We start from the raw sequence: 16,362 nt of genomic DNA, 5'->3' as shown, positions 1-16,362 counted from the left end.
TAAAATTATTTTTGAGTGCCTGTTTTTGCCAAGCACTGTTCTAGATTCTGGGGATACAGTGATAAATCAGACTGACAAGTCTTCTGCCCTTATGGAAGAAAGAGAAAAGAAGGGTAGGTGATGAGGTCAGAAAGCTAGTCAGGGTCATTTTAGGGCATAGTAAGGAGTTTTACTCTATCTGAAATGGGAAGTTACTTGTATTACTTTCCTGTGGTTGGTATAATAAATTAGCACAAACTGAGTGGCTTAGAACAACAGAAATGTATTCTCTCACAGTTCTGGAGGCCATTAGTCCTAAATCAGTATCACTCAGCCAAAATCAAAGTGTTGGCAAGGACACACTCCCTCCAGAGGCACTAGGTAGAATCAGTTACTTGCCTCTTCCAGCTTCTGGTAGTTGCTGGCATTCCTTGGCTGGTGGCCTCATCACGGCAATGTCTGCCTCTGCCTTCACACTGCCTTCTCCTCCATGTCTGGGTCAAATCTCCCTCAGCTTTCCTCTTATAGGGATACATCTGATGGCATTTAGGGCCCACCCAGATAATCCAGGATAATCTCCCTGTCTCAAGATCCTTAACCACATCTACAAAACCTCTTTTTCTAAATAAGGTAACATTTACAGGTTCCAGGGATTAGGACCTGATATCTTTGGGAGGCCACTGTTCTGCCTACCACACCACTTTAGTAGTTTTCATTCAAGAAGAAAAGATATGACTGATCTCTCTGAAAGATCTTTAAGAGATCTCACTGAAGAAAAAAATTAACTATGTGAGATGATGGAGGTATTAATTAATTTGATTGGGGTAAGCATTTCACGATGTATACATATATTAAATCATCACACTGTACGCTTTAAATATATACAATTTTATTCATCTAAGTAATGCGTAAATTGATGCTAAATAAATAAATAAATGAACGATCTCTCTGGCTGAATGGGCTCCAGGGAGCAAAGGGGAAGCAACAGGTCCAGTAAGGAGGCCTCTTGCAATAACCACAAGAGAGATGACTCAGGCTGAGGAACTAAAATTATATATTACATATTTGTTGCAGTCACGATGAGCTAATGAAGAGGTTGTAAAGCAGTTAAGAGAGAGGACCCAGGAGTCAGACTCCCTATTCAAACCTAATTATACCACTTGCTAGCACCGTGACTTTGGGCAAGTTACTCACCTAAGTTGCTTCTTCCTCAATCAAGTGACCCTTACAGAACTGCCATGAGCATTCAAAGAGATAAAAATGTGTAAAACGTTTGACAGAGTTCAGTGCCTGACACATTGTAAGACCTCAGTAAATGACCTACAGTTATTTTTATCTCTTCCTGACGTTGCACATTTTTTAATAGACAATTTTACGCCTTATTTTGGTTCCCAAAATAAGTGAAAAAACAATAACAGGGTTCAATAACTCAACAGGTAGAGACTTTTTTTTGCACTTCATTTATAAAGGAGTCACTGATATTACATGGTTAATTATATCATTACTATTTCACATTTTATAAAGGACCACAGTATTTCAGAAATTTATCCTGACAAAACAAATTCTTTCATTTCTAGACAACCAGAAGTTCAAGTCAAATCTAACATCCAATATTAATTCAACTTAATATATTGTGGAAAGAATTCAAACTTAATCAATAAAGACCACAGAAAAAACCTGTTTTCCTTTTCAAAAGATACCCTAGGATGAAATCATATAAAATAGATATAACTACTACAGTTGTTCCTTGAACAATGCAGTTTAGGGGAGTCAACCCTCCAGGCAGCGGGAAATCCACATATAACTTTACAGTTGGCCCTCCCTCCATATCCCAGGTTCCGTAACCACAGATTTAACCAGCTTCTGATCGTGTAGTACAATGGTACATGTGTATTGAAAAAGTCCAAGCATAGATGGGCCCAACCAGTTCAAACCCATGCTGTTCAAGAGTCAACTGTATATTCAGAAGTGTCTCATATCTAGAATTAGATAGAGAATTTAAATTGGAGGTCAAAATATTTCCTTTCTGGACTCTTATTTAAATTAACCTTGAGACGAGTGATCTAACTGCACTATCCTTCATCATCCACTTAGATATAACTTAGAAAGTAAACTGAAGAAATACTGTGGGTTAGCTCAGTTCTAATCGTGCCTCTCTTTCTGCCACTTTATTTTTAACCTTAAATTCCTTCATCTCTAAAACAGTGAAAATAGCAACCTATTTTTTAAACCATTTTTCAGTCAATTCATTATTGTAAAGATAAAATACAAATAAAAAAACCCACAAAAACAGAATCAAAAACATCTTGTTTGGTGAATTTTTATAATACATAAGCCCAGAAATATCTCCATCACTTTATCTGATGTTCTTTAAGGTAAAGAGAAGGTACAGCAGGAGTTCTAAAAGCGGCTTATACTACTGTTATAAATATGAAAAGAATCTGGGCAATGATTAAATTCTTACATAAAATAATTATTATTCATGTCTTTAAAGTCTCTAAAAATAAAACCATTCACTGAAGGTTAGCACTGGAGCGTATTCCAACTATTTTTCCCCATCGATTTAATAAATTATCAACCAAGACACTCAAAACCAGCAGAACCATACAGAAGCTCAAGCCAGAAAAAATCTGGAAGTCATCCCTCGCTTTCCACATCTGATCCATTATGGAGTTCATTCTCTCCCAATAAATGCATCTTGGATGTATCCACCACTCTATTGTCCTAATTAGCCGCCCTCATGCTGCAGCTTCCCAACTCCTGCTCCAATCCACCCTCCACACAATTAGCAAATGATCATTGTAGCATGTCCGTGGGATAAGTCACCGCCCTGCTTAAAGTCTTCAGCGGCTCTCCACTGTCCTAGGAAAGAGCAACACTTGCATATGCTCCGTCACTGTCCTCTCTTCGATTCACAACCCACCCCCACCCACTGGATTCCAACCACGCTTACCTCTCGCAGTTCCACCAAACTCTTCCTGCTCTCTCTGCCTGGACCACTCATTCCTGACTACTCAAATGGCTGTTTCCTCCTATCCCTTCAGTTTTCAGTTCCTCAAAGATGTGTCCTTGTCCTTGACCTCCCAAAGCATAGTCAGTATCCTCCCACTTTCCCAACTCCCCCAATGGCCCCCTCACTTGATCCTGTTCTTTACACTCACTCACTTGTTTAATGTCTGTTTCCCCCTCTGGAAACGTCCTTGGGGGTGAGTTCTCTGTTTTGTTCACCTCTGTTTTCTCAGTGCTTAGAACAGTGCCTGGCACACGGGAGGTACTCAGTAAATTTTTATGAATGAATGAATGAGAAGGCCGTTATTACTAAACGCTCATTTTGAGACACAAGATTGCTTTTTTTATAAAATTAGCTAAGAAATTATGGCCATGGCAAGAGTGAATAAAGTGGCTACGTGCAATTTTTGTCATACTTTTATCAGTTGGAAGTAACCACTCACAGAAGCAAGGCAGAATTAAAGAAGGTTCTGTGAGTACCAACAAGTCTTAATAGTATCTGAATACTATGATTTTAAATGATTTGCTCATAGGTTTTAGAATTTGATGTGGGGTTGCTTAAATGTTTAGCTGCCTACATTTTATATTAAACCCTCTATAAAAGTCATTATTATTGCCCCCATAAAGAAGTGTTTCCCATTTGCTTAATTCTTCAGCATTTTTACATAAATCAGAATCACACAATTAAATACTCTCCTATGCTTGTTCTTTAATTGTTTTCCATAGTCTTTATGTCTTCCTGATATAGAATCTAATCTGGGGCTGTTTTCTACCTTTTTTAGTACAGGGCAAAATAAATGAGAATCCTACATAAATGGCTGCTACTAAGATTTTCTTAGTATATATTCATTAGTATACATTTTCTTTACATCCCTTTCTTCAGTGAATCTTCTGTATTATGAATTAAACTTAATAACTTTAAAAGCTTAATAAAATCTTACCCTCTCTAACTCAGTTATATAGTTTCTGCAGAGACATTTGATTCTTTGTATAAATATGCTCTATATGTGAGTATATAATATTCTTTATACATTCCCATGAAATCAAGATTTCTCAGGAGTTATTATTTAGTTAACTTTATTGTGAACTCATTAGCAAAGGATTTTTTTCAAAATAATTTAGAGACCACCTAAAGCTCACTACTGTCTATCCTTCATCTTTTACTCTTGCTTTATGAAACTTTTAACTTGCAGTATGCGGCCTGTGGTCTGGATTTAGCCTGCTCAACACAGAGTATACACCGTGCTCAATATTTTTAGCTTTAAATTTCATTTGCTTATGTACAATAACTCCTTAGTTAAGACGACCTAACCACCTGTTCCCTCCTACTACTGTTTAACTGGTACTCCCAGGTGACATGCTAACAAGCATAGGTCAGTTAATATCACTTCAGCTGAATGTGAAATTAAACCTAGACTGTGTGGACTTAATTCCATTGAAATTATGGAATGATTTGGGAAAAACAGACATGAAAAAGCTTCATTCACTTTTGAATCACACGTGATACTAAAACAAACATCTTCTCAATTCACCACTGTAAAATCAGTAAAAAAAAAAAAAAAAAAAAAAAAAATCCATATCGCCTGCATAGAAACGTGGACATCTTATAAAAATAACGTGGTATACCCCTGATCTGCATCACTGGAAACATGCCATATATGCCTAAAAATAAAACCCAAGGACACACTAATAATTACAGTATTTTAAACACATATAAATTAATTTAAAAATTATAAAAAAGTTAAACCAAACAGAAAGCCAAAGCAAAGTCTACAAAACTCACTATTAGCAGACAGAATCCCCGTTAGTAGGTAACCTCCCTGACCCCATTAGTATTGTAAGCTCCCTGAAGACACAAAGACATCATCTGTTCTGTTCATTCAAGTTCTAATAAAGAACAGCACTTTGCATATGGTACAAATAAATAATAAATAGCATGTATTAAATATTTAATATTATATATTAATAATGAGTAAATATTAAATAGAGAAAAGAAAGTTCTAGTAGATCAAATATTTTGTTTATGGCAGGAAAACTAATTCTGAAGGAATTTAGGAAGCAATTAAATATAAAACTAAAACTGCAATGGCCACAATTCAATCTTTAGCAGGCACCACGGTCATTATTAGGACTATCAGTTAAACCATATTATAAATGTTCTAGAAATACTATTAATATATATTTAAGTCAACAGAATACCAAATAAGATAGCTATGATTTTATAAGACTAAGATTTTTTTGAGCTACTGAAAACATTATAATGTCTCTACTGAGAAAATGATTAACGAAATCTTTACAGTTTAAGATCTAGATTTCTCCATTTCCATCAGCTAATTTCCTTAAATATTTTCAACATAATTCAAAATGTTTATCATAATACTTCCTCCACTCAAGGATTAGGTACAAAAGATCAGCCCTCGAAAGCTCTGAAAATTTCTCCTGACAATGACAACGTACTACTGGGAAAAAAACGGTGAATTCAAATCTTATTTCAGAGCAACTTACTCTGACTTTTGGCAAGATTCTCCGAAGTGTCTCAGCAGGGTTCTGTCGCATCAGAAATGGAAGATTTGCAATCACGCTTGTTCCTTGGATATCTTGACCAGCACTTACAAAGAAAACACAAATTTAAAATTTGTAACTATAAATTTGTAATTATAATTTACATTATAAAAAGCAGGAATTAACTTCAAAACAACTGCTTTTTAATAAAGAACACTCAGACTTCTGACAGTTTTAAACTTTAAACACATCATCTAGATATACAAATAAAGCCAGAACTGAAATTTCTGGCTTTTTAAGTCAATCTTATAACAAAGGCATGAAGATATTAATTATGCTTATGCTAAAACAAGATTCTCTATCTACACACACATCTTGCTGAAGTCTAAAAATTTTGAGACCATTATTAGTTACTTTAAAATTCTACCTTATTTTTTCCTGTGACCTGCCAGTTTGCTATACTTTATAAAAATATAAATGATAAATTTCATTATGGTAAAATATTAATAATCATAACAACAGCAGGGACAGCAACAAAATCAACTACAGCAGAATCATACAACTTTCTTCTAGGACAATGAAACTACCTATTGCGCTAGATTGAGTCGCCAGAAACTTAACGATATATATTCTATATTCTTAAAAGTCAGTAGGGTATATTTATATGGTACCTTTTTGACAGAATATTCATTAGGTCACTAAGGTTTTACCAAAATAATCTGTGATACTCTAGTGGCCTAAATACCTCAGAAAAAGTGTTCTGATTCTTCCAAAAAACCACTGCCATGCAAACAAATTATTTGTTTTTAAAACATAAGCTAACCAACATAAGTGGTGCAAGTACTTGAAATGTATATAAAAGATGCTAGTAAATGTGGCACCACCTCAGAGGGAAACTCCACCTATCCTTAACTGATACCAATTTAAATGTTAATTACTGATGCCGTAATATTTATTTACCTTAACTAAAATTATTTTTACTTAACTCTTCAAATGGAATTATTTATTATAGGTATATAAGACCTTAACATGGTTTTTTAAAGAATTTTTAAAGCATTATATTTATCTGCTTCAGAGTTTTATAAGTTCTGTTAATAAGCAGCATATTCTGATTAAATGAAGCTGCCCTGCTGTGGCTGCAGTATGGTAGGCTGTGAAATACAGGTCAGCACAATCATTCCACTATTCTCACTCTCTAAGTGAATACTTTAAAAGACAAAATCAAGAAGGAAAAGAGAAGGAAGGGAAACAGGAGACCCATGCCAAGGTGAGGAGAAGATCAAAAGAGGGAAATTAAAACTGCATATAAGGTACTACTTGTAGTGGATTGAATGGTGGCCCCCCCCCAAAAAACATGGCTACACCCTAATCCTGGAAACTGTGAATGTTATCTTAATTTGAAAAAGGATCTTAAAGAGAAATGTAAATCAAAACTAGAATGAGGTATCACCTCACACTGTTAGAATGGACATCATCAGAAAATCTACAAACAGTAAATGCTGGAGAGGGTGTGGAGAAAAGGGAACCCTCTTGCACTGTTGGTGGGAATGTAAATTGATACTGGGCACATACCCAGAGAAAACCACAATTCAAAAAGACACATGCACCCCAATGTTCGCTGCAGCACTATTTACAATAGCCAGGACATGGAAGCAACCTAAATGCCCATCGACAGATGAATGGATAAAGAAGATGTGGCACATATATACAATGGAATATTACTCAGCCATAAAAAGCAACGAAATTGGGTCATTTGTAGAGATGTAGATGGACCTAGAGACTGTCATACAGAGTGAAGGAAGTCAGAAAGAGAAAAACAAATATCGTATATTAACGCATATATGTGGAACCAAGAAAAATGGTACAGATGAACCAGTTTGCAAGGCAGAAATAGAGATACAGATGTAGAGAACAAACGTATGGACACCAAAGGGGGAAAGCGGCAGGGGGTGGGGTGGTGGTGTGATGAATTGGTAGATTGGGATTGACATGTGTACACTAATATGTATAAAATGGATGACTAATAAGAACCTGCTGTATAAAAAAATAATAAATTTTTTTAAAAAAAGGATCTTGAGATAAAGAGATCATCATGGATTATCCCAGTAGGTTATAAACCCAATAACAAGTGTCCTTAAAAGAGACATTCAGGGGAAAAGACAGAACAGGAGGCAATTTGACCACAAAGCAGAGACTGGAGTGATGCTGCCACAGCCAGAGAATGCTGACAACCACCAGAAGCTGAAAGAGACAAACAGATTCTCCCCTAGAGCCCTGCTGATGCCTTGATTTCGACTCAGTTGATACTGATTTCAGACTTTTGACTTCCAGAACTGTGACAGAATACATTTCTGTTGTTTTAAGCCATCCAGTTTGTGGTAATTTACTGCAGCACCACAGGAAACAAATACACTACTAAGGAACTAAAAGAGAAGAGAAATATCTGAAAAAGTAATGTTTCATATGACAATGACTGGCCCAAAGTAGAGGTTTAGTAAATGTCTCTTAAAAGGATGGATGAATGGATAGCTCACTGCATGAACTGATGTCAGGAATATTTAATATGAATTCAGTGAATTTCATTCACCGAATTTTTTATTCACTAGCTTTGCAATTAGTTAAAAAATATGATCGCTAATACCTCATAGATGTGAAGACAAAATATTTCATGGGAAAAAAAGCAGAAAACAAAAAATTAAATGGCAGGTTTAAGACCCTAAATATCAACAGTTACATTAAAGTTAAAAATCTAACTACATCAATTAAAAGACAGGGACTGGCAGAGTGGATTAAAGAATATTACTCAACTGAATGCAGCCATAAGAAACTAATTTCAAATACAACAGTATCAGCAGGTTGAGAGTAAAGGACAGAAAATGATATACCACAGAAATACAAATCAAAAGAAAGCAGCTGTGACCATATTAATGTCAGATAAAGTGGACCTCATTGTAAAGAAAATCACCAGAGACAGACAAGGACATTATATAATGATAAAAGAGGAAGTCCACCGAGAAGACATAGCAATTCTAAATGTGTATACACCAAATACAACTGCAAAAAACAAAAACAAAAACAAAAAAAAACCTGACAGTGCTAAAAGGAGAAGTTGTCTAGACAAATACACAGGTAGGTGGAGACTTCCACACCCCTCTCTCAACAACGGATGGAGCTAGACAGAAAATCAAGGATAGAGAACTCAACAACACCATCAACCAATAATATCTAATTAACATTTATAGAATACTCCATCCAACAACAGTAGAATACACATTCTTCTCAAGTTCCCAAAGAATATATACCATGAAAAACCACATGCTGGGCCATAAAAAAGTCCTCAACAAATCACACAAAGAGTTTTCTCTGACCACAGTGGAATCAAACTAGCAATCAATAATAAAAAGATAACAGAAAGCTCTCTAAATTCTTGGAAATGAAATCACATATTTCTACATAATAAATGGGTCAAAGAGGAAAATTTTTTAAAATACACTGAATTGAGTGAAAATGAAACACAAAATTATAAAACTTTCTGGAACACAGCTGAAGCATTTCAGAGAGAGAAATTTATAACAATAAATGCATACATTTATGAAAGGGAAGAGGAAAAAATCTCAAATCATTAATTTAACTTTCCACCTCGAGAGCTAGAAGAACAAATTAGTCACAATGCAACCAGAGGAAGGAGATAATAAAGAGCAGAAATTAATGAAATAAAAACAGAAGACAATAGAAAAAAATAAATGAAACAAACACCCGGTTCTTTTAAAGGATCAATAAAATTGACTAACTTTTAGCAAGACTGACAAAGTAAAAATGAGAGAAGACACAAATTACCAATATCAGGATTGAAACAGGAGATAACACTATAGCCCCTGCAGACATCGAAAGGATAATAAGAGAATGCTGTGAATAATTCTACACACATAAAATTGAAAACGTAGACAAAATGGACCAATTCCTCAAAAAACACAAACTGCCACAACTCACCCACTACGAAATACATCATTTGAATAATCCTACAATTATTAAGGAAACTGAATTCATATTTTAAAACTCCTGAAAAAAATCTCAAGGCCCAGATAGTTTCACTGAAGAATTCTACCAAACATGTAACGAAGAGTTAACACCATGCTACACAATCTCTTCCAGAAAACAGAAGAGAACACTTCCTAAATCACTTATGAAGCTATTATTACACTGATAACAAAACCTGGAAAGATTGTAAAAAATATATATATATGTACATAGTAAAAAAAAATATATATATATATATACACACACACATATATACACGCACATATACACGTGTATATGTAAAATTCTTAACAGGGACTCCCCTGGCAGTCCAGCGGTTAGAACTTCACGCTTCCACTGCAGGGGGTGCAGGTTCAATTCACGGTCAGGGAACTAAGATCCCACAAGCCACGTGGCCAAAAATAAATAAATAAATGTTCAATATCAAGAAAAAAAAACACAATCAAAAAATGGGCAGAAGACCTAAATAGACATTTCTCCAAAGAAGATATACAGATTGCCAACAAACACATGAAAGAATGCTCAACATCATTAATCATTACAGAAATGCAAATCAAAAGTACAATGAGGTATCATCTCACACCAGTCAGAATGGCCATCATCAAAAAATCTAGAAACAATAAATGCTGGAGAGGGTGTGGAGAAAAGGGAACCCTCTTGCACTGTTAGTGGGAATGTAAATTGATACAGCCACTATGGAGAACAGTATGGAGGTTCCTTAAAAAACTACAAATAGAACTACCATACGACCCAGCAATCCCACTACTGGGCATATACCCTGAGAAAACCGTAATTCCAAAAGAGTCATGTACCAAAATGTTCATTGCAGCTCTATTTACAATAGCCAGGACATGGAAGCAACCTAAGTGTCCATCATCAGATGAATGGATAAAGAAGATGTGGCACATATATACAATGGAATATTACTCAGCCATAAAAAGAAATGAAATTGAGTTATATGTAGTGAGGTGGATGGACCTAGAGTCTGTCATGTAGAGTGAAGTAAGTCAGAAAGAGAAAGACAAATACCATATGCTAACACACATATATGGAATCTAAAGAAAAAAAATGCTTATGAAGAACCTAGGGGCAGGACAGGAATAAAAACGCAGATGTAGAGAATGGACTTGAGGACACGGGGAGGGGGAAGGGTAAGCTGAGACAAAGTGAGAGAGTGGCATGGACTTATATATACTACCAAATGTAAAATAGATAGCTAGTGGGAAGCAGCAGCATAGCACAGGGAGATCAGCTCAGTGCTTTGTGACCACCTAGAGGGGTGGGATAGGGAGGGTGGGAGGGAGACGCAAGAGGGAGGAGTATGGGGATATATGTATATGTATAGCTGATTCACTTTGTTATACAGCAGAAACTAACACACCATTGTAAAGCAATTATACTCCAATAAAGATGTTAAAAAAAAAAAGGGCAGAAGACCTAAATAAACATTTCTCTAAAGAAGACATACAGATGGCCAAGAGGCACATGAAAAGATGCTCAACATCACTAATTATTAGACAAATGCAAATCAAAACTACAATGAGGTATCACCTCACACCAGTTAGAAGGGGCATCATCAGAAAATCTACAAACGACAAATGCTGGAGAGGGTGTGGAGAAAAGGGAACCCTCTTGCACTGTTGGTGGGAATGTAAATTGATACAGCCACTATGGAGAACAGTATGGAGGTTCCTCAAAAAACTAAAAATCGAATTACCATATGACCCAGGAATCCCACTACTGGGCATATACCCAGAGAAAACCATAATTCAAAAAGACACATGTGCTCCAGTATTCACTGCAGCACTATTTATAATAGCCAGGGCATGGAAGCAACCATTTGCCCATCAACAGACAAATGGATAAAGAAGATATGGTACATATATACAATGGAATATTACTCAGCCATAAGAAGGAATGAAATTGGGTCCTTTGTAGAGACTTGGATGGACCTACTCTGTCACACAGAGTGAAGTAAGTCAGAAAAAGAAAAACAAATATCGTATATTAATGCATATATGTGGATTCTAGAAAAATGGTGCAGATGAATCGGTTTGCAAGGCAGAAACAGACACAGATGTAGAGAACAAACCTATGGACATCAAGGGCAGAAGGGGGGGGATGGGATGAATTGGGAGATGGGATTGACATGTATACACTAATATGTATAAAATAAACAACTAATGAGAACCTGCCATACAGCACAGGGAACTCCACTTCACTGTACAGTAGAAACACAATATTGTAAAACAACTATACCCCAATAAAAAATTAATTAATTAATTTTTTAAAAAAGAACTGTTTTCCCAGTCTCTGCATGTATGGAGGATGGAAGCCCGGCTGTGTGCGGCAAGGAGCGGCCCTGGGAGGCTTCAAAAAAAAAATCCTTAACAGAATATTAGCAAATAAAATATAGTAATATGTTAAAGGAAGAATTATACACCATGATCAAATGAGATTTACTCCAGGGATGCAAGGCTAGTTCAATACTCAAAATCAGTGTAATCCATCATATTACCAGGTTAAAGAAGAAAAATATCACATGATCATATCAATGCAGAAAAACATTTGACAAAATTCAACATGCGAACACTGAAATTACAAATACAATATCATTTACAATCACTCAAAAAACGAAATACTAACAAAATTACAGGACTCATATGCTGAAAACACAATGTTAATGAAAGAAATCAAAGGAGACATAATTAATTAGAAAAACCTACTATGCTCATAGATTGGGAAATTCAGCATAATAAAGATGTTCTCAAATTCTCCCAAATTGGTGTACAGGTTTAACACAATTCCTGTCAAAATCCCAACAAGATTTTTGGGAGGTAGACAATATTTTTCTAAAATGTATATGGAAAAGCAACAAAAATAGAAGAGATGAAACAATTTTTAAAAAGAAGCATAAAGTGGGAAGAATTTATCTACGCAATTTTAAGACTTAGTATATAGCTACATTAACCAAGACTGCATGGTACTGGCAGAGATAGACACATAAATCTATGCCACAGAAGAGAGAACCCAGAAACAGACCTCCACAAATATGTATACTCCACAAGCATGCACAGCTGATTTTTGACAGAGGTTCAAAAGCAATTCAGTGGAGTGAAGACAGCCTTTTCAGCAAGCGGTGCTAGAGCAACAGGACACCCATAGGCAAAAAAAAACCTCCAAAAAAAAAAAACCAAAACCAAAAAACCCTTGACCTAATTCTCACATTAACTCAAAATGATTCTATAAAATGTAAAACTATATAATTTTTTAAAAACATAGGAGAAAATCTAAATCTAGGGTTAGGCAAAGAGTTCTTAAACTTGACACCAAAAGCAGGATCAATAAAAGGAAAAACTGATAAATTGGACTTCATCAAAATTAAAAACTTTCGCACTGTGAAAGACTTTGTTAAGAGGATGAAGACAAGCAAGCCATAGAGGAGGAGAAATATTTGCAAACTACGTGTCTAACAAAGGTGCAGTATCTAGAATATAAAAAAAACTCTCAAACTCAACAGTAAAAAAGCACACAATCCAATTAGAAAATGGGCAAAAGGAATGAAGAGACTTTTTATTGACTGTAAATAAGCACACGAAAAAGATGTTTAACATTGTTAACTATAAGGTAAATATAAAGTCAAACCACAGTGAAGTATCACTATATACTTACCAGGATAAAAAATGAAACAAAAAATAATTCCACCACCAAATGCAAAGAAACTAAATCACTCATTCATCGATGGTGGAAATGCAAACTGGTACAGCCACTCTAGAAAAATGTTGGCAATTTCTTAGAAAACGAAACATGCAACCAGCAATTGTACTCTTGGGCATTTATCCCAAGGAAATGAAAACTTACGTTCACACAAAAACCTGTGGATGAATGTTTAGAGCAGCTTTATTTGAACCAAAAAATGTAAACAACCCATAAGCCCTTAAATGGGTGAATGGTTAAACAAACTGTAGTCCATACATACCACAGAATGCTACACAGCAATGAAAAGGAACAAAATATTGACAGATGCAACAACCTGATGAATCTCTAGAGAATTATGCTGAGTGAAACATTAGCCAACCCCAAAAGGTTACATACTGTATGATTCCATTTATATAACATTCTTGAAATGACAAAATTATACAAATGGAAAACAGATTAAGTGATTTCCAGAGGATGGGTGTGGGGCAGGAGGGAAAAAGACATGACTACTTAAGTTTAACATGAGGGATCCTGGGGTGATGGAAAGCCTACCTATCTTGATTGTATCAATGTCCATATTCTGGTTGTGTATCATATTATAGTTTTTTAAATGTTATTATAGGAGTGTTGGGCTGCACCCCACAGGCCCACAAGCCTTGTAGTTGCCCAGCCTCAAGACAGAAGAAAAGCCCAGAGACAGCGACAGAGACATCAATGATTTACTGGATAAAGGATCTTACACATCCGAAACAAACGGTCATGGAGCAACACCCCACCACATACAGCAGATGGCAGGCAGGGCATGGCAGCAATCTTCGCTACTCCAGGGAGAAGGAGGGTACCAGTTATAGGGGAAATTGATGTCAGGTTGGCTCATCAGTTACCAAGGAAACCAGCAACTGGGGCAAGTCCCTCACAGCCCCTCAGGTTAACTACCATCACGAGGGCAGATGTTTCCCTTTATTAAAACTAGGGGGTGGAGCCATTCTGGCTTAAGGATTAGCACAATCACAGCTGGGGCAGGGGGAAGCAGGGTCATGTGAGTAGGGTGTAGGTGAAGCAGGGACTGGTTGGGCAGGGGATGTACAAAGAGCAAGAGAACAGCCATGTGGCCTGGCCTGACCATACAAGGGGGAAACTGGATAAAGGGTACATGGCTATCTCTGTATTATTTCTTACAACTGTCTATGAATCTATAATTATCTCCAAATAAAAAGTTAATTTTTTAAAGATCAATGTGACAAAATTTTTTTAAAACACATATGAACATATCAATAGATGCAGAAATCTGACAAATCCAACATTCATTCATGATTTAAAACTATCAACAAACTAGAAATAGAGGGGAACTTCTTCAACCAGATAAAGGGCATCTATGAAAAACTTACAGCTAACATCATACTTAAACGTGAAAGAGTGAATGCTTTCTCCCTAATCACGAACAAGGCAAGAATGTTCACCATTACTACTTCTACTCAACATTGTGTTAAAGGTTTGAGCCAGTGTAATAGGCAATAATAAAGAAACAAAAGGCTTACAGATTGGAAAGGAATAGGTTAAACTGTAATGTACAAAATAGCTAGTAGAGCTGATAAGTCAGTGTGGCAGGATACAAGGACAATATATAAGTCAATTGTTTTTCTATATACTAGAAAAAAAATCATAAATAGTGATTTAAAAAGAAATCTAGTTTAGATTAACATAAGATTATGAAATACGTTTGGAAAATTTGGTAAAAGATGTGCAAGATCTGTAGACCAAAAACTGCAAAGCGTGTTGAGAAAAATAAAAAAGACCTAACTATATGGAGAGAGATTTAGCACTCAAGGATGAAAGACTCAACACTGTAAAGAATACTGTACTCCCAAACTGAAGTACAGGCTCAACATGATCCCAATTTAAATCCCAATAGGCTTTTTGTAGAAATGAACGAGTTTACTCTAAAATTTGTATGGAAATGCAAAGGAACTAGAAAAGCGGAAACAAATTTGAAAAACAATGAAGTTGCAGGGCTAATACAACCTGATTTCAAGACTTATTATAGAGTTACAATAAACAAGATAGTGTGGCAGTGGCACAAGACAGACATATAGATCAATGGAAAAGGACGGAGAGAGTAGAGAGTGCAGAAACAGACCCGAACATAAATGGGCAATTGATTTTTGACAAAGGTGACAAGACAATTCAATGAAGAAATGATCATCTTTACAACAAATGGTACTGGAACAAATGGAAAGCCATACGCAAAACACAATGAATCTTTCCCCAACCTGAACCAATAGACAAAATTAACTCAAAATGAATCACGGGCCTGAATGTAAGAACCAACACTATAAAACTTCAAGAGGAAAACTTAGCAGAAATTCTTAGTGGCCTTGGGTTTGACAAATATTTCTTAAATAGGACACAAAAGATATAAATTCTAACCAAAAAAAGTCAAAAATGAATTTAATCAAAATTAAAAACATTTGTTTTTCAAAGGCACTGTTACAGAAACAAAAGGGCAAGCCATACCCAAGACATATATCCAACAAACAATTTGCATCTAGAATACATAAAGAACTCAAATTAAATAATAATAAGAACATCCAATATAAAATGGACAAAAGATTTCAAAACTTCATCAAAGAAAAATAGACATGGCAAATAAACATATGAAAAAGATGCTCAACAAAATTCATCATTAGGTAAATTCAAATTTTAATGACAATAAGATACCACTACACATCCACTAGAATGACTAAAATTTATAAAGATTGAACACACCAAATGTAGGCAAGGATAAGGCACTCTCACACACCACTGGTGGAAATGTAAAATGGTACAACCACTTTGGAAAAGTTTGACAATTTCTTAAAAGGTACACATACACCTACCAAACAACCCAGACATTCCACTCACAGATATTTACCCAAGAGAAATGAAAGAATGTGTCCACAGAAACACCTCAACACGATATTCATCACAGCTTTGTTTGTAATAGACAAAAATTGGAAATGTCCCAAATGTTCGCTAACAGGTGGACAGATAACCAAACTGTGATATAGTATACAGTGCAATATAGTGCTAGTAGTATACAGTGGAATACTACTAGCAGTAAAAAGGAATGAACTACTGATATGCATGACAACATGG

General features: G+C 35.6%; 1 protein-coding gene across 1 annotated transcript in view; it reads right to left on the bottom strand.

Annotated features, from left to right (window-relative positions):
- Window positions 1–16,362, bottom strand: part of PPP4R4 (protein phosphatase 4 regulatory subunit 4) — a 67,654-nt gene that overhangs the window by 20,626 nt on the left and 30,666 nt on the right. The window contains 1 exon segment of the mRNA XM_089908163.1: window positions 5,494–5,596. Within this exon segment, the coding sequence (XP_089764289.1) occupies window positions 5,494–5,596 (103 nt within the window).

The sequence above is a fragment of the Delphinapterus leucas genome, chromosome 2 (genome assembly GCF_059928025.1).
Source record: "Delphinapterus leucas isolate spDelLeu-1000000601 "Yukka" chromosome 2, BTC_Dleu_Yukka2, whole genome shotgun sequence".
Classification (NCBI taxonomy): domain Eukaryota; kingdom Metazoa; phylum Chordata; class Mammalia; order Artiodactyla; family Monodontidae; genus Delphinapterus; species Delphinapterus leucas.
Note: the sequence above shows the minus strand (reverse complement) of the source record. Positions and strands in the feature narration are given on the sequence as shown.